This window comes from Molossus molossus, unplaced genomic scaffold (genome assembly GCF_014108415.1).
Source record: "Molossus molossus isolate mMolMol1 unplaced genomic scaffold, mMolMol1.p scaffold_m16_p_6, whole genome shotgun sequence".
NCBI lineage: Eukaryota > Metazoa > Chordata > Mammalia > Chiroptera > Molossidae > Molossus > Molossus molossus.
The window spans coordinates 92,936,822-92,963,326 of record NW_023425399.1 but is presented as its reverse complement, the minus strand read 5'-3'; the positions used below and the strand labels follow the sequence as shown (position 1 = coordinate 92,963,326).

The window sequence follows — 26,505 nt, the reverse complement described above, 5'->3', positions numbered from 1 at the left end:
CTGCTGTGGCAACCTGTGTAGGTGGCTTTTTTTCTGAAGGACAAGCCAGACCCTCCGCTTGGCGGTGGGTGGCTGCTGCTGCAGCAGAAACCTATGAAATGGGAGAACCCCTGGCCATTCCCAGCACACATTTTGGGATGGGAGGCCCATTCCTCACCAGAACCAAGGAAAAGAGTGACAAGAGTCCCAGAATGCCAATCTGGCTTTCTCCTCGCGAACTTAAGCATCCGTTTATCAGAACCGGCGCCACCAGGCCGGTCCACCACCCACACCTGCCTATATGAACGCCCAGAAAGGAGGGGTTACGTTTCCGGGGGAGCGCAGCGTTCACGGAGAGGTTCTCCTCCTCCTCGGGTGAAGGAGGTGGTCCTCTCACGCCACCCCAAGAACCGCCCCAACGAAACTGCTCCAGTGTGTAGGTGTCTGTTTGTAACACTGGCCTTTGTCTTTGGATCTCTGCCTCCTGCTCTGCTTTTCAGTCAAGAGGTCCCTGGAGTCCCTGTCTCAGAGCCTGCGGGACTTGGGGACGCAGCGCTGGAGGAGGTGGCCTCTGCCAGGGGCTCGGGGGCCCACAGCGGGGCCAAGTGAACCGGACGAAGGTGGAGACTCACGAAGCCAGGCTCAGACCGGGGGAGACAAGGTGCCATCGCTGTCTGGGCCAAGCCGTGGGGGACCCGCCTCTTCCGGCCGCCGCACGTGGAACTGGAGACTGGCCAGGTGGGGTCTTCCCGCTTCCCCAGCGGCAGCTGTCGGCCTCCCACGAGAGGAGGCCCACGCTTCCTTGTTGGGGAGTCGGATTCCAGCCCACTGCCGTCGTCGCCCCAGCCGCCGGCAACCCCACCTGCTCCCTGCCTGACGCACCTGTTCTGGAAATGGAAGCTTGAACATGCGGCCTTTCGTGTCTAGCATCTTTCACTTAAGACATTTCTGAGGTTCATCCATGTTGTTGCAGTAGTAGTGTTTTTGTTTTTATTTTTTTGCTGAATAGGATCCTGCTGTATGAATGTGTCACATTTTATTTAGCCACTCACCAGTTGATGGATATTTGAGTTGTTACACTTTTGGGGTTATTTATAAATCACGGTAGGAACATCTGTCTATAAGTTTTTATGTGGACATGTTTGGGAGTGGAATTGTGGTTTTGTAGGCTAATTTTTTTTTTTGAGAAACAGCCTGAGAGTGAAACATGGATCATCAGCTGCCTCTATCCGGCAACCTGGGCATGTGCCCTGACTGGGAATCAAACCAGCAACCTTTGGGTGCATGGGACAATACCCAACCAACTGAGCCACACCAGCCAGGGCAATGTAAACAAATTTTAATGGCAAACTCAAAATTCTTTATTATATTTAAAAGGGAATGTTTGATACAAAAGCCAGCTCATTGAAACTAAAATTAACTATAGTTGAAGGAGTTTCTAATTGAAGTTCTTGTTAACTGGGAATTAACCATTCTTTCACTCATGTTTGAAACTTACTGAGCTAGACATACTAACCATTTGATATTAGGTAGTTAACCAAGCACCATTGGTTTTATTTGATGACTGGTAGTCTTGCTCTGTAGTGAATGGGGCCGAAGGTACAGACATAAAGATATACTTTGAAATTTTTTAAGTTGACTTGACTGAATTCCTGAAACTAAGCTTTGTTTTACTTGTGTTTTTGTCTTAAAAAGAGAAAACTTTTTTTTTTTTTTCTCTTTTTAAGTGTGTGGTACCCAGTTTTACACAAAATAGTAAGGAAGGGCTCAAAAAATACTGGAGACATGTCAGGGGACACAGGCACCCGATTGAATACATGTCAGTTCTGGGCATGTTTACCATCAAAGTAAGTAATGAGCATTTATAATATAAAATAGTGTTCCATAGAGCCCATACTAATATAAATAAATGAACAAATAATTATTGGTGAAAGGAGAGCTCTACCTTATATTAGAACACTAATAAGTGTAGAAAGAATAATGTTTGTTTTTGTTTTGTAATCACCATTTGGCTTTCACCACAGTAATACTTAATTCCGGCAAGAATAAATCTGTGCTGAAATTGGTGGGTATAAGTGTGGTTAAAAAAAAAGGAAATTTACATAGTTTCAAACTATCTCCTAATAAAACACATAAATTGCTTATTAATTTATAAGTATCAAATACAAATTAACTAACTTCAGAATGGAAAAAATTGGAAAACACCATCTTAACCAAGTAATAAAGGTTACCATCACCAGAAACAGGACAAATTGACATCATGTTCCTTCTGATAAGATGCCTTGAGAACACAGCATTATTTATTAAGTATTCTTACCAAAAATGAATAATCCTTGGGGGGATAAAAAACAACTGTGCAGTTTTCTACAAAGTAACTGCCTTGTACTTTTATTTTTTTTAAATGTAACAAATGTTGATTTAAAAAAATTTTTTTTTTCCTTTATTGATTTTAGAGAGAAAGGAAGTGAGAGGGAGATAGAAACATTGATGAGAGAGAACATAGATTGGCTGCCTCCTGCATGCCCCTCCCTGGGGATCAGGCCCACAACCTGGGCATGTGCCCTGACCTGGAATTAAACTGGCAACTTCTTGGTGCATGGGTCGACGCTCAACCACTGAGCCACATCAGCCTTGTACTTTATTATATAAACTCCATACTTTATTTAGATTTCTTTAGTTTTTAGCTAACCTCCTTTTTCAGTTCTAGGATCCTATCCGGGTGTTAATGTATCAAATTATTCATTTTGGGAGACCAATATATTTTTTCTATTTAATTATAGAAAGTTTATGTCATTTTTGAAATTTATCTGCTAAAAAAAAGTAATAATCCTAAGAGCCTTAATCTGGTTTATGTTTTAAAAATTGCAATGTTAGATCTATGTATAAGGATATGGAGTACATCATGATTATAGGTTAGTAGTTGCTTGGTTGAGATTTATTTTGCCTGCCTGTTTTTACTGAATGGTTTATTTCCCATCTCATCGAAAGTATGAATATCTGGTTTGATGTCACAATTCAGCTTCTTAGAAATTTGTTTAATTTATTTTTAATGACTAACGCCTGAATCTTTGGTAACCTTGTCCATGACAGAAAAAAAAAAAAAGAAAATAAAATGGAATAGGCTTTGTTTTGGGGGTATTCAAGTCTAACGTATTACATACACGCACCTCCGGGAGGTACCATCCCCACTTCCTCGGTGAGACATGAAGACCAGAAGAATTTGATGGTCAAGACTTTGATCATGGAAATCTGAGTAAGTCAACTCCAAATCCCAACTCTGCTCTTTCACTTGCAGCCGAACCTTGGACAGATAATTCAGCTGCCTTCAACTTCAAGAAAACAGGGAGACAGTGCTACCTCCCAGGAGGTAAGCACATGAAATAATTCCCATAGTCCTGACATGTAACAGTAAGCCCTTATAAATAATGTTGGATGCTATTATTACAATATATACCCAGCTGAAAACTTTAACCCAAATAGGCTGCGGAACATCTAACCCTAATGTATGGAGAAGAGCAGAAGTTAGGCTTTATCAACTCTTTATTCAGGAATGTGAAACACACTTCATTTCTTCATTTCCCATAGCCTGTCTCAGTGGCTGCCACTCACTTCCTCTCCCCCACTCAGAAATGTCACTCTGAACACTCACAGTCTATGACCACGGTACCCATCTGTTTAATTAAAGGACTATGTCTTCACAAATAATTTCTCAAAGCAAACTTGGTGCTTGAAACACGATAGAACTTGCAAATAATTTGGATGGCGATGACAATAGAGAAACATACAGACTACCCGAGAGAGCGCTGAACAATAACAGAATTTGGGGAAAATAGTAGGAGCAAAGGGTTGCTTTGAGCAATAGAAATTGAGACTGATGAATCACTTTTCTTTCTGATGGGGGCTCACTACTTAGAGCCAAAATACTCTCAGTGAAACCATAGCCATTTCCCATCCTCTGACGACACCTGTCTTCCCTCTTTGAAAGCTATTATCTCCCTTTTAATTCTTATATAGTTTACAGAATACAATGTTTATGATCAATCCTCCTTCCTAGCTGTCAGTTTGCCCTTGTAGATTTCACATGAGTCCAAAAATTATTTATAAAGCTTTACTAGAAACATGATACTATCTAGCCCTAGCCAGGTAGCTCGGTTGGAACATTGACCACATATGCCGCCAAGGTTGTGGGTTCAACCCCTTGTCAGGGCACATAGAAAAATCAATCAATGAATGCATAAATAAGTGGAACAAAAAGTTGACGTCTCTCCCCCTCTCTCCCCCTACTTCTCTTTAAAGTCAATAAATAACTTTTTTTTTAATCCCCACCCCAGGACATTTTTACATTTATCTTCGGATAGAGCGAGAGGGAGAGAGAGAGGAAGAGAGAGAAAGAATCATCAATGTGAGAGAGACACATCGAGTGGTTGCCACCCACACGACCCCAACCTGGGCCGGGGACAAACTGCAACCGAGGTATGTGTCCTTAACGGGAACTGAACCTGGGACTCTCTGGTCCGTGGACCGACGCTCTAACCGCTAAGCCAAATCGGCCAGGGCTCAATAAATAACTTTGAAAAATTATTGATCAAAAACACGGTACTACTTATATAAAGTGTTGTAGAGTTTATAAAGATTAGTAAAATGATATAGTTTTGCCTCATTCGAACAAAGATCAGCAAATTGTGGCCCAGGGGTCAAGTCTGGCCATGTCATTTATTTACACGTTGTCTATAACTTTTTTTTTCTAATTTTTTTTTCTTTATTGATTTTTAGAGAGAGGGAGATAGAAACATCGATGAGAGAGAGAGCATCGACTGGCTGCCTCCTGCATGCACCCCACTGGGGATCAGGCCCACAACCTGGGTATGTGCCCTGACCAGGAATCAAACTGGCAACCTCTTGGTGCATGGGTCGATGCTCAACCACTGAGCCACACCAGCCAGGATATGTTTATGTTTTTGTTTTTGTTTTTTAAATATAACAGCAGAGTTGTGTTGTTGTGACTAAGATCAATGTTTTTCAAATCTTAAAATATTTGCCATTTTGGCACTTGACAGAAAAATATTGCCAGTCTCTATAAGAGATGCAAGTATAACAAAAATATGCTATTTTACTAAATGGTAATAAAAAGCTATAACTAAAGAATTAAAAGAATTCAGAAGGCCGGAGAGGTCACTTTCAACAGGATTGTTTCAAGAAAACTCTTACAAAGATTTGCAAAGGTCTTTTCATCTTTACCATTCTAATCTGCATGTGTGTTTTATAGAAATCACAGTCCACACACCTCCAGGATATCTCCTAACCACATGCTTCCTTTCCAGTTGGTAACCCTGCTCTAAGAGACCAACTGAGGAAGAGAATTTGGAGACAAACGCTGTAATTAACGGCATTCTCTGGAACGGTGCCTTAAGTTGACCTTAATCTTTTCTGTCATTTGATATTTAATAATTTAGCATCAAGAAAATGAGATGTTCTTTTCCTTCCAAAACAAAGTCACATGACTATACAACATATTGATTTGCAAGGATTATTCTTGTGTTAAGCTTCTCATCTGTGTGCATTCCTTTTTTCCAAAGTTGCATAAGACAAAAAAGCTAGAGAGATTAGTGAGAAGTCTAGTCTTAAAAGATAAAAAGTAATCTGGTAAAACCAGAGAGGATATATTACATTAACATGTCTAGGGGAGCTATTTCAAAGGCATTTAAAAACTACATTTACATAAAAAAATGTATTGCTGTATTGCATAAAGACATTTTTGCTTACATGTACATGTAAAAATACCTTGAGTTCAACAGTGAAAGCTGCTGTTGTATTACCTTTTGCTGTTATCAGACCTGGCTACATGTTCACATCCTGCTTTATGTATTTACAACCTAGGAGAACTGTGAACTCCAGTTTTCAGAAAACACCCAAACCAGTATATTTATAAGAGAAAATAAGTGTCTTATTTAAAATAAGCTATAAAAGAATGAGCTATAACATGTAAATCTTTAAGTATTGTAAATTAGGCAAAAACAAACAAATACTGAGGGATGGGAGCAGACAAACAAAACCAAACAAAACCTTCTAAACTGAGACAATTAATCCAAATTCCTATAACTGCTCTCCCGATGTAAAGGGACGAAGGGAAAAAGGACGTTTCAAACGCAAAGACTACAGTGTTTTACTATTTCAACATAAAATTCCTCCCAAACTCTCTTATGTACATGATCCTAGAATAAGCTTCTCACTTCCTAGGTTATTAAAAATGTGTACATTTAAAAATAAATATATACAGTATTTCAAAACAAAACCCTTCAAGACCATATTTAAGCAATGGCATCCAAGGAACTCAGACCCATGTAACATTCAGCATGTCTGGCATCTCAAAGATCAAATATTCTTTCTTGCTTGTTACTCTGGTCTTCATTATACACAGGTTGCTTCTAAGGTCGTTTTCTTAGAGCCAAGCATCTTGATGGACCAAACTCAGTTTCACTTTCTCCAGTACTACAAAAATTAACAAAAGATAAAGATACAAAGAGAAAATAATTAGCTTCACTGTTCACAAATAAATATAAACAGTCATAGTTATATAAAAATCACCTACATTTAACTGGTGCCTACTGTGTGGCAGGTACAGTTCGGGTTCTGTGAGACCCCAAGTCACTTAAGACAAAATGTTTACATATAGAAAAAGTCGTAACACACCCACCCACCGAAATATCGGGTAACTGGACGGGGAACTCATCCTAGGGAAAGAACAAAGGTGTACTGCTTGAGGGGCGGAGCAGAGGGGTTCCTTTGTATTGCTGGCAAGAGAAGATAAAAGTTGAATTGCAGTTAAAGCCAAATTGTGAAGGGTCCTTGCTGATATGTTAGAAAATCCTGGAAACAATGAAAACTGCCCAAGCATGTATGCATGTGCGAGAAACGCTGCCCCTGAACAGGCGGCTCTGATACATTTCCTAAATATTTCAGAGTGTCTGTGTCTGCGGAAAACAAATTAGTGGTAACTATGTAGCAGAGCCAGTCCCAAATACTCAGCTCCCCATACAAGTGAAGAATGTACATAAAAGGGTTTGATATAACACAGAGGGGCAGGAAAACAATAGTTTAACAACTAACCTTATGAAAAGCAGTATATTGAAGCAAACAGGCAAATCTTACCATGGATTACAGTTAAGTGGTTGAAAACTTTCCTTAGATAAGTTAAGGAAATTAAATTTATACAGATGAAAAATAAACTGCAGGAGAGTTTTGCTGAAAAGTAGGGGATATTCTGCTGACCATTGCTATTACAATTATTAACTGACCTTAAGTCCTTAAAACATCTGTAATGTAGCAGGTGCCTACGTTATGTGTTTTAAACGCCAAGGGTTTAACGGGCTATTGGTCACAGTGCTGACTGCAGTGCAACGGGAGAGCACATGTGGGCCCATAAAAGGTAAGACTTTGGCCAAAGTGCAAAATAAATGTTATCCCGTATTTATCCTATTCATCTCAGATTATCCGTTTTCAATTTCTCCTTTTTATATTGTACTCCATGAGCTGTTTGCACAGCTGATTTTTTCTTTTAATTGTCAGATGAAAGACTGAGTCAAGTTAAAAGATCATTTAAAACATTTACGTGTGTGTGTGTGTGTGTGTGTATATATATATATTTTTTTCTCACTTGACATTTTTCCATTTTTTATTCAGATAGAGCGGGAGGGAGAGAGAGGAAGAGAGAGAGAGAAAAAGAAACATCGACGCGAAAGGAACACATGGAGTGGTTGCCACCCACACGACCCAACCAGGGCCAGGGACAAACTGCAACCACGGTACATGCCCCCAGCGGGAACCGAACCTGGGCCTCTCCGGACCACAGGCCGACGCTCTAACCGCTGAGCCAAACCAGCCAGGGCTACAAGTATATTTTTAAACACCAGATACAATAAAATTCATTCACATCTAATAAAATTTAGATGTAGAATGAAAAACACGTTATTTAGAAGCTATTGTCTATTTATACAATCCAGAGTTTGAGTTTGAATTTGGATTTTGTCACCTATTAACTCTGAGACTGTGTCAAGTTATTTAACTTGCTCAAGCCTCAGTTTTTTCATCTATAAAATGGGCTTGGTGATCCACCTACTTTACAGGTGTGAAGATTAAGAGAGGTGATACAGAGAAAGCACTTTACATAATTCTTGGCACATTTAAGTGATGAATATGCTGTTATTGTTACTATTACTGTTGCCTTTTTTGCTGCTGCTGCTGTTCTTATTCCTCCCAGGGTAATTGGAATAAATTAGGAATAGATTAAGACATAAAATGATACCAAATAGTCCTGTATGATATGCTGGCATTCTATTATTTATTCAAGCTACTGGTCTGGGAATTGACTCTTTAGAAAATTGTTTACTAAATTAAAAAGCATTTGGTTTTAGAGCAGAAGAATTTCTATTCTTCCACAGCATTCTATATGTTCTGTTTTGTTCAATGAACTATTTTACACAGCTGTTCTTCATTCCTAATGGTAAAACAAGGTCCCATAACATAAACTCAGACTTGCCGCCCTGTGCTCCCCTCCGTCTTCTGCAGCCATGCCTTTCACAGCGGGCGAGGGAGTGCTGCACTTCCTGTGCACACATCCACACTGCGCTCAGGTCAGCACAGAAAGGCAAAACAGGACATAAACAAAACCAAAAAAAATCGAAAACAGGAAGCGTTTCCCCCTAGAACAGTAGTGATGCAAAAAAACGAAAACAAACCAAACCCCCAAACAACAACAAACCCCTCTGCTGCTCTGGGCAGACGATGGGGCCGCCGGCTGCAGGCAGAGGCCGCGCTGTACGCAAACGAGAACCTGCAGCACTGGAATCACGTTCCACATGGGCAGGGTCCTGTCACGGGAGGCACTTGGGATCTGGAACACTTCGGAGGGGAGCTCCTCTCACACTGTTGAGGGCTTACGCTCCTCAGGGAAATGTCAGGCAGAATAACCACATCATTTTCCTTCTTTCATTTTTTTTTTTTTAAATCCCCCAAGGACATATAAATTCTCTTCAGTTTAGGAACTATAAGATGTTACTGCACATTGACACGCCCCTGTGCCTGGACCCATGCTTTCCTCCTTGACTACCACAGGGCAGGCACTCTTGCCAAATGGACAGCAGTGATGCATCTTAGTATCCTGAGCGGGAACTTAGGTAAATGTTCTGAACCTGAAAAAATACATCTTTAACCCCAGTTGGTGTACCAAGATTCATTTAATTAATTTAATATGTATTAAGATTGATGGAGACCCTACCAATTCTCCAGACTTCTACCATCAATCGGTGAGGGGAGACACAGGCAGGAAAAGAAATAGGGAAGAAATGGGCTGTGGCGTGAGAATCCGAGTGTTAGAGCCCCCAAACTAAATGATCTGCACCGTTCTGTGCGGGAAAGACTAGAAAGCTCATTTCAGCAAGGAGAAGAGTTCTGCTGATGTCATTTCAAAGACAGTGACCCAAATGCACACGTTTTTCAAAGAAAAAGTTGTACCACTAATAGGGTGTTGCTAGGTAGCAAATATTGCAGTGTTTAATCTTCACCCTTCCTAGGGAATGGCATGGTGGAAGACAATAAAGTAAATTTCAGCATTTCACATAACAGTTGTATCTGGCAATGTTTAAGTCTTCTTTTAGAGTATCAGTTCTTTTAAGCTGAGACAACTGACAACTATAACTTTTGTTAACATATGTACCAGTCTACCTCCATTAAAAGAAACTGAGTTCTGTAATTCAGTGATTAACAAGAAGGCACTAAAATTAGCACAAGTCAGCTAGCAATATGCATCCTTATAATAGATGCTGAGTGACAAAAGATGTTAATCATCAGAATTTGAGTGTGTATGTGATTTATTAGTATCAATATCTAAAAATACATGCAGAAATGTGAGTTTTGAAAAGAAAATACACTTCAGAGATTAGTTAAGAACCAGGTCTTTCTTTAATTTTATAATTTGATCAGAGACTTATGTGAAGCTAAGACCTTATATGGTATCTAGCTCTTGTACTCTTCAGCGCCTAATCAAGTTCCAACGAAATTTAACACCCTACGTCACTCTTATTTTGATATTGTTTCAGTGGCACAATAGTATGGGCACTGGTGACACATTTAAGAAAACCTAAAAATTAACATGAGCATTTTCAAGTTCATGTCTTAGAATAAAGAATATGGGATTCTGGCCCTGGCCGGTTTGGCTCAGCGGTTAGAGCGTCGGCCTGCGGTCCTGAGAGACCCGGGTTCGGTTCCCGCTAAGGGCATGTACCTCGGTTGCAGTTTGTCCCCGGCCCTGGTTGGTCGTGCGGGTGGCAGCCACTCGATGTGTTCCTTTCACATCGATGTTTCTCTCTCTCTCTCTGTTCCTCTCTCTCCCTCCCACTCTACCTGAACAAAAAAATGTCCTCGGGTGAGGATAAAAAAACAAAAAACAAACAAACAAAAAAGAATATGGGATTCTGGCCAAGAAGACCTAAATTTGATAAGCTAAAAGCTTTTTTTTTTTTTTTTTTAAATGTGGTTTACTTTTCTCATCTATAAAAGGGGATAATGCTAAAACCCACTTAGATGGTTATAGAAAGAATTATATGATATTAAAAAATGGGGAGGCACTATATGAAGTTCAAAGTTCAAATAGAGGCTACTGCCTCAGATTTTGTTATAAAGTGGAGAGCTGAGATATCTGAAAAACATTTGTCTACATAAACATCCATGCCACATCAAACCCCCACTTTTACCAGTCCAGAATGACAATGGTGGTCTTAAGTTGCTGGAATCATCCAGGTATTTGCTCTTAATTCGTATCCATATTGTTATTGTCTTGTCTTTTTCACACTATTTTGTTATCAAGAATATACTGTAAAATAATTTGTAACAACCAAGGGTGAAGTAATTTAAAATAATTATTCAGAATTTCTATATCTTATTGATTTTACTAAGAACTAGAAAATAGGAATCTAGGAAATAGACTTAATGCTCTGTCCAAGAAATATAATCATCGATTAGCTAATGATTACAAAATGATCTTTCCCAAGTTTATTTTAAGAGTATGCCTATCTCTATTACTAATTCATCATCCATATTCATGTTTGCTCTAGAAATAGAAAAAGTAGACAGCAAAAACTCTTAGTTCTGAACAACTTCATAATTTAACAATTGGGGCAGGGGAAATTTCCTTTATTTTGTCTGTTTGGTAATCAATATTAGCTTTATATATAGAAAGCAATTAACTTTTGTACACCTCTGACATTAGATTAATTTTTTGCTACTTTTTTACCTCCATTATCAATTACTTTAGAGATTTGGAAACCGAGGTCCAGAAATATTGGTAAACCAAGGTCCCTTTCTTACCACCTCCGCAAATAATAGTATAGTCCTTTAAAAATTATTTTGTTAATCCTCACCTGAGGATATTTTTTCCATTGAATTTTAGAGAGTGGAAGGGGGTGGGGAGGGAGAGGGAGAAACATATCCATGTGACAGAGACATACTGACTGGGTACCTCCCGCACACGCCTGACGTGACAGAGACACTGACTGGGTGCCTCCCGCACACACCCGACGTGACAGACACACGCTGACTGGGTGCCTCCTGCACATGCCCGATGTGATAAGAGACACACGCCCTAACCAGGGCTGGGGACCGAACCTGCCCAGGCACATGCCCCTGACTGGGAATTAAACCCATGACCCTCTGATCCACAGGCCAATGCTCCAACCCCTGAGCTACACCAGCCGGGGCAGTATGGTCCTTTTTTTAATTAGACTCTTACTCTCATCTATTTTTAATACTGACAATTAAGCAAAATAGTCCTACTAGTCTTAGGTCCAGGTAGCAAAGCAAAACACATAACTTATGCAAAATGACAACAGAATTTCAAAACTAGACCACCAGTTCATTTTATGGAACGTAAAAGCTCCAGCCTTAAGTTGGAGCACAGTTGATGAGTGGCAGCTAAATCTTCAAAAACAACACTTCATTCCTCTGCTCCCTGCATGAGCACCCCCTCTCCCATCCAGAGGCAGAATTTACTCTTCTCCCCGTGAATCTGGCCTGGCCTTGTGACTTGGCTTAAGAGGCCTTCTGCTTCTGCTTTCTCGGCCTCTTGGGGAAGCAGGTGCCACGCAGTGGACCAGCAGCTGGGGATAGAGTACTGCGCGGTTAGACTATCGCTAGCCCTGGACAAGATCAAAAGTCACAATTCCAAGTATGATTTCTATTGCATGTGTATCAATTTTGTACCATCATAAAATTTAAAAATCTTTATTTGAGCCATCATAAGCCAAGGAAACCATCTATACCTTACAACGTTAGTAATCAGAAAAAGATAATTTAAGAAATGATTAAATACCCGAACAGGCTTGATGACATACTGGATACTTGACAAGTCCAAGCAGACGGGCTCTGAGCTTAGGACATTAGTAAAGGTATTACTAACTGTGTTAAGAAGTCAGGAAGGAGTTCACAGAGAGAGGTGTGTGAAGGTGTGGGAGAGGGAAGAGACCTCTGTTTGCTAACTATTTTCATAAGCATAACTATAAAATTCATAATTAAAACTGGTTTCAAATCTGAGGTTTACCATCATCAGCTAGTGGGAAAAGGTCTTCCCTCAGCCAGACATTTGTATGGAAGATGTTGCTAACAGCAAGTCTACAGATAGACCTTTTCAGTGCATGGTATGCATTGCTTTTCTCGGCCTCAAAATCCTTTCCTAGACCTTCACCATTCACCAAACCTTAACAAGTGTTAAAGTCACACTTGCTAAGGCCTCTACTAAACCCAAAAGCATCCTCAAGAAGGGTTTATAATCACCACTGACTACAGAGGACAAAGACAACAATGTTGACACTCCACAATTTACTACACAATTTTACATTCCACTAAGAAAACGTGAGTCAAATGTTTTAGAGTTAATTGTGCATGGAATATTTCACATCAGCTGGCTGGTGAGATGTCAAAAAGGCGTGACCACAAAACAAACAAAAACAGGAGACATCAACTGGCACGAGAAGAGTGTGCTCTGAGCACTCTGGAGTGGCCGTGGAGAAGCTGAGACAAACGCGCTGGCCTCAGGGAACTTACCTGGGCAAACTTGTGAATCTGTTCTACCACCGCAGCAAACAGAGCGTGGACACTCTCATCAATCAGACTCTGCATGTAATGCACCGCCTCCTCATCTGACAGGTCTAGACGAAATTTATCCTGAACCTACAACAACAACAACAAAAGACATATTTCAAAGATACAGAATTAAACTGATACAGACATGACATTACGAGCTATTTCTATGCCAAATTGTAAGTTTCTATTTTGTAATTTATAATTAGTTCTGAATACTGTTCATTTGAGTGTAGGAATTTACTGTTTTTGCTATATGCTCTTAAAAAAATTTTTTTTAATTATTTATTTTAGAGAGAGGAGGGAGTGGAAGGAAGAGAAACAGAAAGAGAGAAATATCAATTTGTTGTTCCACTTATTTACGCATTTATTAGTTGATTCTTTTTATTAAAAAAATTTTTGTTCTTTATTAACTTTAGAGAGAGAGGAAGGGAGAGAGAGAGAGAGACAGAAACATCAATAAGAGAGAATATCGATTGGCCGCCTCCTGCATGCCCCCTACTGAAGGTTTAGCTCACAACCTGGGCATGTGCCCTGACCAGGAATTGAATTGGTGACCTCTTGGTGCCTGGGTCAACGCTCAACCACTGACCCACACTGGCCAGGCTATTAGTTGATTCTTGTATGTGCCCTGACTAGGAATTGAACCCGCAACCTTGGCATATCAGGACAATGCTCTAACCAACTGAGCTACTGGCCAGCGTGCTATATGCTGTTTATGTAATACTATCCTTGTTGGTTGCAAACATTTTTTAGAAAAAGAAATAGAAATATTAATGTTAATCCCTGTAGATATAAAAGTAGATATAAAACTGTTCTTTTAATTAAAGGCATTTGAAATCTAGAACTAAGTTATAAATTGTGATATTTATTAATAATTTTCTTTACTTTTTCCCAGTTATTCTTTGTGAAATGGATATAGCAAGGTGAGATTATATTAATATCCTCCCTCACCTTCACTGCCTATACAAGAATAAGAACTAGGTCAATCACTGGCAAAATAAATGAATCTACATCTTCTAAAATGCCTCCTTTCCTATACCAGTTCCCAGTACGTCTTCAAAGAATAACTTCAGTTGGTCTATAACTTCCAAAGCCGGGAATTTTTGAAATTCATTTAAAGTTACAGTTGATTCTCAATAAGTACTAGAAAAATAAGAAGACATAGATGTGACAATGTTCCCTAAAATATAAAGTCAGTTACTGAATGACTACTTCATGCAAAACACTGCAAGCTTTTTTTCATTGACAGCGGGTCACATTTTTCTTTCTTCCCATAGCTAGTAAATTTTTGTTAGATACTAGATATTTTAATGTTATGAAGACTCCTAATGCTGTTGTAGTCTTCTGAAGGTTCATTCTAGAAGGCAGCCAACTTGGTTCTGAAATCGAGTCCAAAATCTGTCCCCGCAGTGGTGGAGAACAGCTGAAAACTGCTCAGTTCTTTAAGGCTGGCTGCTGCTCCCCGGGGACCATGGAGTCTGCAGTTTCACAAACAGTCAGGCTTTGGGAAACGTTTATATGCAGATTAGGGAAAGAAGATTTACTACCTCTCTCACTTTCATCTTTCTAGAATGCTCCCCAAACTTCCTGGGTATCCTTCCAACTCCAAACTCTTCTTTATCAAGGCTGCACCCCAACCAATCTGGAGAGTGCCTTAGAAAGCAAAAGGCTACAAACTGCAAACACCAGCCTCTGCAGCTGGTCGTTCCAAGGTAAATACCCTTTGACTTGGGCCTGTTTTGGGTTTCTCCCCAGCGCCTCCAGATAGTATTTTTTATTTTTACCGTATTTTAAAATTGCCATCTGGACCAGCATCTTTGTCTTTGAAACAGTATATTCCAATGCTTTGTACACTGGCCATATCCCAGAAGACTGAGAGAAACAAATGAATATGATTCACAGTGACTATTTCTTCACCCTATGAAGGCAATCACCACCTTCAATCCTAATGACCCAGTCACAGTCTTTACCATATCTGAAACACTTCAACCACAACCATTCACAGGAAATAAAATGGAAAGGCAGGCATCTGCCACTAATATAGTTTCAGCAGGAGGCCAGAAACTGCATTTTGGGGAGCCCATTTTACCATACTATCCGCTCACATCATCTAAAAGGTCCAGTGAGCTAAACACACATTCCTTCATTTTAGTCTTTCTTTTCGGAGTTACATAAATTTACAACTGGTTTTTGGTATTGATCCTTCTATATCTTTTCTTACTTTGATCAAATGTCTCGTGTGTGTGAGTGTTCCTCCATATGACACTGTCAAACCTTTATTTATTATTATTATTTTTTTATCCTCATCCGAGGACATTTTTCCATTTTTTGTACAGACAGAGTGGGAGGGAGAGAGAGGAAGAGAGAGAGAGAGAGGGAAACATCGATGTGAAAGGGACACATCGAGTGGCTGCCACCCGCACGACCAACCAGGGCCGGGGACAAACTGCAACCGAGGTACGTGCCCTTAGCGGGAACCGAACCCGGGTCTCTCTGGACCACAGGTGGACGCTCTAACCGCTGAGCCAAACCGGCCAGGGCTGACACTGTCAAACCTTTAAATATCCTGGTAACACCTCCATCGGACATTCCTCCCATCTCTCCGTCAGCATCTCTGCACCCTGACTCTGGAGTGTCTGTGTTCATCTTAAACCTTCACACAATAGTACAGAAATAGTGCAGAACTAGGGGGACTAATGTCTTCCTTCATTTGGATATTATATTTCAAGTAGTAGATTATAAATTTTACAGGCTTTTATATTAGCCACATGCCAATGGTTCTTATTAAGCTTGAAATCAACTGGAAGTTGAATAGCAACCAACAACATCACTGGCTATGCGTGTCTATGATGAGATTCCTAGAACTGGTAAAAAGTGTGGAAGGTGTTTAACACAGACATTAGCCGTCAGCAGTTGGAACCAAATGTGGCAAAATAAAATATAGTTCCTATTTTTCTGTTCTTATTTTAAAACTAGTCTCTGATTTTTAAATATGGTATGATATCTTAGAAATCAGCTTTCTTTTTGCTTTCTAATTTCTAATTCCTAGATGGTGAAAATTAGTGATTACCACTCTGTCCTTTTAAAACTCTCATTTATAAACTGAAAGCAAAATCCACTGTATACAAATTTTACTGAAATTTGACTTATAAGTTGAAATGAACCTTTATATTTAAAGACCTATCTCTTTAAAGCTACCAGAGCCTACACAGTTTTCCTTTATTCTTGAAATTCTTGCTTATTGTAATCCTTAATAGAGAAAACAATCTAGACCAAGAACTTCAAAGTTAACATCACTTTATGTTTAAAAGCATAAAATAACAGTAATATTTTTTAAATTCACAAATAATTTTATGGAGGATTATAAGCATGATTTCAGCTTCGAAAGTAATAATCTAAAAAGTGTCTAACCATCCTCTTTGCCAGTAATGAACCAGACATCTTACATGTGGTTACATCATTTTTGTACTGAACTATGAAAAATGTTTTAGTATGGCAAAATTTCTGTTGTATCGAGCCTATAACCATGATTATTTTTATTTACTTACCAAAAGGCAGCTGATTTTCCTAGTCCAACACTAAATGGCAGTGTAACCTCGCAAACTATGCCGGGGAGGTAATTATTTATTCCCTTGAATTATCAGTCTGTTGTCAACTGAGTTATATACCTGTTCCTTTCAGTTTTCCATTCATAATCAAATGACAATATAACAATTAATGTGATAATATTAAGGGAAAAAGTGGATAACTATTTCTCACAAGAAGATAAAATAAGCAAGAAATCTGTGAGCTCTACTGACTATTATTTGAGTGACATAATTCCAGAGAGGTTGTAATTAATGATAAATGCACTTGCTACTCAATTAGACCTTACTTAATAGCATGTAACAGAGTCTCTGATGTATCCAAAGCTCATTTTCAGATATCATTTTTACACTTAGTACTTTTTTTTTATCCTCACCTGCGTACATTTTGCATTAATCTTCAGATAGAGTGGGAGGGAGAGAGAGAGAGAGAGAAACATCGATGTGAGAGAGACATCGAGTGGTTGCCACCCACACGACCCCTACCTGGGCTAGGGACAAACTGCAACTGAGGTACGTGCCCTTAGCAGGAACTGAACCCGGGACTCTGTGGTTCACAGGCTGACGATCTAACCGCTGAGCCAAACAGGCCAGAGCAAGTTACTGAGTTTTTATATGTCAATGAATTACCAATTGCTGATGTCCAATCAAATGCACAAAGGACAGAATCAAATCATCTGACTTCTCTGCTTTGAAATGATCTGTCATATCAATTCTTCATCTTGTAACTAACTTCATGGATCTCAATTTAGATACATTAAAAACTCACTATCTTACTTTTCCAATGAAATTTGAGCACACTTTAAGTTGCAAATCAAATTAAACATTTAACAATTACCAAACAAATTAATAAGTGAGCAAAGTGTTTTCTATATTTGAAGACTAATTTAAAACTATGTATTTTCTAATCTATCCTGAGTTTAACACACTGATCTGAAAGCCTGCTATCCTTCAGCAACAAGATCCCCTGGCCATGATACCCGCTCTTCTGATGAATCTTGAATGATGTATGCTTTCCTTTTAACACTTCATACTTGTGGCAATGACAGCTAGTTCCATGTGCCAGATGGTTCTTTTGGGAACTATCATTAGGAGTTACCTAAATATGTAGAAAGATAAGTACCTTATTCTACCTGTGATCTGTTACTCTACCAATGATCACATCAAACTCTGGGAGATGTTAGGAGAGCTAACAGCTAGGCAAGGGCCTCTTGGTCCTCATTTTCTTTGTATACCAAAGAGGCTGTCAAGCAAAGTAGAGACCTTTTATTTCTAAGGAGTGATTTTTAGATTCACATCTAAATAAAATAGAACCCATAAACTTGGCCTACAGTTCTTGAACCATACTGGAATCATATAATCAGCTCCATGAATGTGCATACAAACACACACACACACACCCCAACTCTCCAATTAGTATTAAGTATTACATTTTGTCTTTACCAGCATTTCAATGAACACTCTTCTTGCACTCATCCCCATTATGGTTTAGAGAGCCATTCCCCAAACAAAACCCCGCATCACATTTCTAAACGAAATTATATTGTCTTTCATGAGGAACAGTGATTTCATTTATACCTAATCTTTACCTTTTGTCTTTAAAAACTCAAAATGCACCATTCAAGACTAATTTAACATTCATTAACACAGAAAGAAGGCTTTTGCTTAAAATAATTTAGTGTTTAGCATCTCTGAAATAACTAAAGTATTAAAAAAATGATACTTAAAATATCATTATCCAATAATTCAATCATAAAAGTAATTACAACAAAGAAATAATTTTCACTCATAAGGTGAAAGGAAGAGTTTTATCTAAATATGATTCCTTGCTGTGTTCATTTGATTACTTGAACTGCATTAGAATAAAAAAATAATCCTTTACTTGAAAAAAAAACCCACCAGAACTCAAAAACTAAAAAGAAAAATGATGAAATCGACTCTTACCCAACAACTGCTAAAAGTCAATCAATGCTGTAAACAATTGTTTTTAAGAAGACACATGACTACTAGTAAAGAAAGAAAAAACAAAACAGAAAACCTACATTGCCAAAATTTCACAATATGAATATTACGGCTTATACTTTTATTAATCTGATAGATACCAAAGTTAGATTTTATAGATTATTTGAAATAGATAATTTGTAGCTGCTTGTAATATATATATATATATAAAAAACTTGTTTGTTTTAAGCTTAGTTTTAAAAAATCAGCATAGAGGAGAAATACATCCATTGAATTCTTCAACAAAACAGTATTATCCGTATTAAAATACTCTGAACAAACTTGTTAGCACTGTTTATTAGGTTTCTTTTTTTTTTTAATCCTCACCCGGGGACATTTTTCGATATTTTGTTCAGACAGAGTGAGAGGGGGAGAGAGAGAGAGAGAGAGAGAGAAACATCGACGTGAAAGCGACACATCGAGTGGTTGCCACCCACACGACCCAACCAGGGCCGGGGACAAACTGCAACCAAGGCACATTCCCTTAGCGGGAACCGAACCCGGGTCTCTCTGGACCGCAGGCCTACGCTCCAACCGCTGAGCCAAACCGGCCAGGGCATAGGTTTGTTATTACTGACTTACAGTAGCATATGAATGAAAACATACTGACTGTCAAGGTAGTTCTACCTTCCCTTTACCTTTTTTTCTGAATAGATTCATATGTAGCAAAAAACGAAGAAAGGTGTAAAATGGCTAAAGGATAGGTAATTATCTTCTTCCAGTACATTCCCCCTATAGATGATTTGCTAGGGAATATGTTTTGTTTTTGTTTTACCTCAATCTTCATTCACTAGTATATTCTACAGAAGTTGAGCAAGAAGTCTTATTTCCATTCCACAGGTTTATAAAATATCTCCTTTTAATTTATTCAAAAAGAGGCGACACACACCTCAGTGACCACCAAATCAAAAGATTTTTAATCAGTTTGTTCATTGCTGGAATTTATTCTATCCACTATGCTTTAGTTATACTGACACTATAAAACCTTGCTTTTATCAATTTGTATTATTTTTATTAGATTACTTGAGTAACTTTACTCAAACTACCAAACAGCTTTTGAACAAACTTCTCATAGCACTAAGCAACAAGGGGCACCTACCTACCACCAATTACTCACTGGTGTTTGCAATTACAGGCTTTAAATTGTGACATCTCACATTTTTTGGCAACTGTGTTTTCTAAGAAATAAACAAATCTGATTAACAAAAATATACACTCATATTTAAGTAATCGGTTCCCCCAAATTAAACAAATTTGACATATTAAAATAAGTCATGGAAATAGGAAAATATTTTTGCACTTTGTTCTAGTTAGGTAATTTGAGTAATCTGTACTTCTCTGAAAACTTCAGCCTCAAAGTGCTACTCTGTCTCTCTAGGTGGCTTCCATTCAAGAGGCCAATGTAAACATTTTCCAAGTAGTAAGACTGCAAAATAATGTCACCAATTGTTGTTTCATCAGAGTATAAACATATACTCCTACTTCTTTTAAAAGCCAACCAATATGAAACATATTTTAGTCTTTCCAGCATAACTTTCCAATATCATTATGAGTTATTGTCAAGTTTATGATGCAATTGATTATATCACATTTTTGCTAAAACAATAGAAAATAGAAACTTTTTCTGAAATACCCTTTTGGGAAAAAAATATGGTAAAGTACCTTTATTCAGGGTTCACTTAACTGAAACTAGAATACACAGCTTGGGAGTACTAATCTAAAGAAAAATGATTAATGGACATGCTTCTTTTTTCTTCATAAAATGACTTGCTTCATATGCTAAAACATAATGCTATAAAGACAGCTGATAACAAAAGGGCTCTGTCCTTAATAAAACCATGATTTTCAAAAAGAGAAAGTGAGATGGAACAAAAGATCTAATAAGAACAACAACATAAGAAATTGGAAGGCTCAGTTTGACAAATACTGTTAGAATTTTCATAAATGGTTTCTGAACACAAGTGAAGCCAGGGAAAAGTGACATATGACAGAGATAAATGGGTTTAAAATAAACAGCAAAACAGACCCAAAGTACAGCGATGCCAAGAACAGAACAAAACAAAAATCTGAAATCTGGGACAGCCATCAATCATAGCTAAGGAAATTGTCACCAACCAATTATATTTCCTGATGAATAAGCTTTCATCAATAAAAGAATAAATAAATGACAAAACTAAACCATGCCAAAAACAACTGTGTCAAGCAGTCTATTTCCTACGAGGGGGTACAGGTTGTTATTGAAATTGTGATTGCTGCATGAAATAATAAGTGAAATTCTAATAAGAGCATAATTTTCTAACATGGCTAAACAATATAATATTTAAATTAAAAGTCCCTCATTGTTGGCCAAACACTTATAAAACCAGGTAATAAAGATCAGCCTCATCCATGTTTGCAACAGTGTGAATGTGTTGCCCCTTCAAAATCCATGTGAAATCGGAAAGCCCAATGTGAGTGCGGGAAGAACAGCCTCTGGGAAGTACTGAGATCATGAGCTGAAGCACGAGTGGGTTAGTGCTCACAAAGCAGACCCCACAGAGCTCCCTACATCCGTCCACCACGTGAAGCGAGTAAGAGGCCTTTGACCTCCAAAGGTCCCTCACTTGACCATGCTGGCTACCCTGATCTCGGATTTCCAGGCTGTAGAACCCTAAGAAATAAATGTTTGTTGTTTATAAGCCACCTGGTCTCTGGTATTTTGTTCTAGTAGCCTAAATAGACTAAGACAATGTTAATCCGCAAAGATATCTTTCCAATAACGTTCAGGATCAGTTATGTCAGAACTCAGGGCCTTCAGTGCCGATTACTATTTTCAACCACCAGAGAAATTCCATCTCTGACACGGCTAAGGCCCTTCAGTAATTTTACACCTCTACAAGTTAAAAAACTATACTATTTTTCTTTGAAGTTCAATACTGATAATCATAATGATATTTCAGATCATCTTATATACTCTTTGGGTAAAATCTTTACATACACTCCCTCCCTCTCAATGAATCAAGAGTCAGAAACTAATTTGGACAAAAATCCTCATATCCATTGCCCTTCTTCCCATCCCCCACTGAAACTCAAGGCAAGACAGTTCTGCACAACTGTCCATCCACATGACGGCTTCCTCTGTTCTCCCTGCAGGCGGAAAAAAGAGCAGGTCTCCACTCTCCTGACACGGTAAGAGTCCCCGGTAACCATGGCTGTGCATGGGAAGGATACAGAATGGCCATTTTCTCCTATATGCTATTAGAATGTTCTGTTTCTGATCCTTAGTGTGCTTAGCCGGGGAGCCTCAGAATGCAGGTTTCCTACTCGGAATGTTAACGAAGAGCCAAACTTCAGGACAAAGAGTCAGGGCTGCGGCGGAAAGCTTTCTCTCTAAATGCAGCGAGCGACTCTCACAGCTGTGGGTATGAACAGGGAGGGGACAGAGCTGGCTGCAGAGCCGCTGAGAGGCTGCTGTATTCTGAAACAAGAGAAAAGTATATGCAAGGCCTGTTTCTTAATTTGTGTTACATAAGAATCTGGGGGCCGGGACAACAAGGGGAAATGGGTTGTTAAACCCTAACATCTTTCACATATGAAAAGTAGACTGCAATGTCCAAGGATGTATAAAAATTACCTTTTTCACTGTTTTATCTGGTTCAAGAGCAATATCTGGAATGTTTGCATCCACCATCAAGGAAAACAAGTTCAAAATCAGATTAGAATACCTAAAGAAGAATGGGAAAGAAAAAAGTTAGCAATGCATTTGAACTATGCAGTTCTTCTCATACCAAGAACACGCCTAGAAACAGTGGTACTTGAATCTTTATCATAATTACTGTTACTCCGATGGAAAACAGAATGTGAGACTATTCACCAAATGTCTTGGTGAAAAGCAAGCCTCAAAAAAAATATCTTATTCTGGGGTCTTGATATAATACCACTTCTTTCTTTTTTTTCTTTTAATTTTCACCCGAGGACATTTTTGCATTTAGCTTCAGAGAGAGTGGGAGGGAGAGAGGGATGAAGAGACAGAGAGAAACATCGATGTGAGATACATCTAGTGGCTGCCACCCACACGACCCCACCAGGGCCAGGGACAAACTGCAACCAAGGAATGTGCCCTTAGCGGGAACTGAACCCGGGACTCTCTGGTGTGCGGGTCGACGCTCCAACTGCTGAGCCAAACTGGCCAGGACGATATAATACCATTTCTAGGTCCTACATTATGGAACAAACTTTTGGAGTAACCTTCTAATAATGACTTTTTTTCTGTTTTTAGGAAGCATATTCTTTTTGATGGGGTCTAAGGAGAATCTACCTTACATACCTAATTAACATTTTACTTTGCAAAATGATGACAAGGATCTGCCACTTTAAGACCACCCCAATGCCATGGGCAAATGAATGAAAGGGAAATACTGCCATCTCCCTAATCATGCAGGAGTTACTAATACTCCAGGGATACTAATCACCATTTTAGAACCACAGTGTACGGGCTGAATATAAGCAATGCTAAACGAAGGAGAAAATAGCTAGTACTCTACTGTATTAAAAATGAGCAAGATATTTAAATAATGTCATCCTTGGATTATGCTGACCCCAACAGGAACTAAAGGCTTATCCTCACCAATCCTCAGACTTTTCACCTTAACTCCAAACAAACGGAAGAAATGTTCCTGTTCCACATGTTCATGCCCAGAGGTGACGCCTGGTGGGGACAGGGGTAATGCGTGCAGGCAGGCACAGTCCACCTGCTGTTCAGGACACCCTCCTGCAACAGCCAGGCTCTCGGCGGCCCTTAGCACTCCAGTGATGAAAGGAGATTCAGGCTTGACTCTGGAGTTGGATGTGAGTAAAGAAAGCTTTGGTTTTAGGCAATAAAGATTTTCAGCTGGTCTGGGGTATCAACACAGAAGCCCTGCACTGTCTTCTCTAGGGGCCGGAGGTCAGGATCTGGGAGATGCAGCATCTTTACTGCAGCCATCGACCTATCCGCAATATACAAAAGTACAACCTGTTACACAAATACTATGTAATATGAAACTATTAATGATAACAAAACTCATACACAAAAATGAGTATCCATATAAACCTCAAATTTCCTATTTTATCATTTCTGAAGTTTGTATTGCCCATAAAAGTCAAGAGGGACTATAATGAAAATTTCTACCTTTATGTAATCTATCAAATTAGGCTCTAACTCACTTATTCTCTTTGAAAAAAAAAGTATAACAGCCAAACAGTTTTAACTTAGCTTTTAGTTACTGGTCTCCTTGTGGGACTTGATAAAAAGCATAGCACAGGTGTTATTTCACTTTTACTCATATAATTCTATTCATTTAACCAACAACTCTTTACTGAGCACTCACTCTGTACTGTCCTAGACACGAAGGGTACAGTGGTGACTGAACAAACAAAGCTCCTACATTCATGAAGCTCATATTCTGGAGGAGGTGGGGGACTCATACAATAAACTAATAAAGAAGATAACCTCATACCTAGTTGACTGATAAAATATTTTAAAAATAAAGTAAAACAGGAGAATGGTCAGAGATCGATGGGATGGGGAGAGTGGTCACCTTAAGAAAGTATGATTTTATTCTAAATGCACTGAGAAGCAACCAAGATTAAAGAGTGGAACGTCACACTCAGATCTGTATTTCTGAAAGCTCACATTGGCTGCCCTGTGGGGAACAGAAAGGGAGACAGGGAAACCTTCACAGATGTCCAGGTGGAAGAGAAACATTATGGAGGTGTTCAAGCTATATCGTGGGGATGGAGTGGAGGAGACTGGCTGATGTGAAGTAGGGAGAGAGAACAGAGGGACTGAACCTCACCAATGATTTAGCCTGAGTATGGTTATTGATCAAAATAATAATGAACGAAGGAAGGAAGAACAGGATTTTGGGCAGGGAATCAAGAATTCCATTTCAGACACATTGAGTTTGAGATGTCTACTAAATTCTACGTAAAGATATCAAGTAGGCAGTTAGATATATCTCAGAGAAGTCATCAGCATTTGGCTCCCATTTCAAGTTACAAGTCCGGGTTAAATGCTTAAGGAGAGAGTTAAGAGAAATAACATCCGGAACCCTTGCACTGATAATGGAAGTTCTAGACAGCTCAACAGGTAGAGGTAGACAGAACAGAAAAGAAATCAGCAAAGCAGCAGAAGTGGCCAGTAAAGAAAAAAGAAAATAGGAAAGAGGGCGACACTAAATATAAGAAAGGCTTTGAGAGACAAAGATGTGGTCAACTATGTCAAAGATGCTAGGAACAAAAAGGGCGACTGGATTTGGTACAGACATGCCTGTTTATCTTGATAAAATCAGTTTCAATGGCAGAGCAGCACTGCAAGCCTTCCCAGAGAAGGCTGAAGAAAACAAACAGGCAAGTAGGTGGAGACAGTGAGGACGGACCTGTTCAAAGCGGACGTGCGTGAGGGAGCGAAGAGAAACGGCCGCAGCGCAGTGCTCGGTGGCATCCCTGGCCTCTCCCCGCCAGATGCCAGGGGCACTCACCCAGCTGTGACAACCAGAACTCCCCAGACACTGCCAGATGTGCTGGCGCAGGGGGCAAAGCAGTTCCCAGTTGAGAGCCACTGATTTAAAACCCATCGTTTCCTTTAGTAACAGACAGCTGTCCCAGGAAACAGGAAGACAGACGCTTCTGATTGGAGTTGGAGTTTCATTCAGCAGGTGAGACTACAGGACTGGATTAAACATGCACCAGATGAGTTTAGAGGGAGGGGCAGTACGAGTAATAACACTGTGGGGCAATGAAATTCAATGGGGAAAGGAGAAAGGTGGGATGTGAGGTAGATTACATATGGCGGCAGTGCCAAGACTGGAGGTATCAGTGAGGATGAAGACTTGTAGGAACAAGGACACCTCCAAAAAGAGCTGCAAGGACACGTGCTGGTCATCAAGACCGTGGAGGGGCAGATTCACTGGTGCTGATGGAGGGACTGGCCGGGCGGGGTCTCAGTAAGGAGGACAAGGCCCTCAAGGGCAGGCCACGCTGGACTGCCGTGTGGACACTGAAGTCATGGCGACAAGGGGGGTTTTCAGTGATGAGACTGACAGGGAGATGATTAGCAGTGGGTAGCAGGTCTGAGGGTGATCTCATGCTGTGGGCATGTCTATGTTTTTCTTCTGTAAATAAAGAAACAGCAAGAAAAGAAATAGTTTGGAACTGACAACAGGGAGCAAGAAGGGCACAAAACTTTCGCTGCGCTCCATGCTCTGTAGGATAATGGAAATAAAGAAAAGGGTCTACCTGAGAGGGCGCAAGGACCACAGTGCATACAGAGTACAGCCAACTGCTACGAATTATGTTATGGAAAAAAAATAGATGTTTTTTCAATAAGCCCTCTATTGCTTATGCTCTGCTTTGTGGACTGCATCTATTTCCTCTCAGTCTTGCCACAGCAGAATCTCAGGGAGGGGATCCAAGGCTCAGTTTTGAAGGTGATATTTCAGAGTTTCTCAAACCTGGCGGCCCATTAGATGCGCCTGGGGAACTTCTTTTCCGTATCAGTGCTGGGCCCAATCCCAGACCAATGAACTCCAATGGGGCCCAGAATGACCCCCTCTATGTAAGTGTCTGCCTTCACATAAGCAGAATGTATTTCTCTTTTTAAAGGCAAATATTAATGTGTTATGATCATACACTGGTTCAAATGTAACCACTCATGCTTCTATTATTATGTAAGGAGAAGAGAATGTCAATAGACATAAAATAGAATAGTATATAAGAACCTTAAATATCCAGTTACTCTATGGGTGATGTGTCGCTACCTTTACTGAATGAATCCTTTACATATTGCCAT

At 39.5% G+C, this 26,505-nt stretch overlaps 1 protein-coding gene across 3 annotated transcripts in view; it reads right to left on the bottom strand.

The window, feature by feature from the left end:
- Positions 1-5,125: 5,125 nt before the first annotated feature.
- Positions 5,126-26,505, bottom strand: part of PIK3C3 (phosphatidylinositol 3-kinase catalytic subunit type 3) — a 146,998-nt gene continuing 125,618 nt past the window's right edge. Inside the window, exons 23-25 of one of the 3 annotated variants that reach the window (XM_036244741.1) lie at positions 22,309-22,399; positions 13,072-13,197; positions 5,126-6,468 (exon numbers count right to left, since the gene is read on the bottom strand). In XM_036244741.1, coding sequence (XP_036100634.1) covers positions 6,454-6,468; positions 13,072-13,197; positions 22,309-22,399 — 232 coding nt within the window. In that variant the 3' untranslated portion in view covers positions 5,126-6,453. Of the gene's footprint in view, positions 6,469-13,071; positions 13,198-22,304; positions 22,400-23,301; positions 23,663-26,505 lie in introns of those variants that run through there. The other 2 variants (XR_004957057.1, XR_004957058.1) reach the window with 2 other exon arrangements.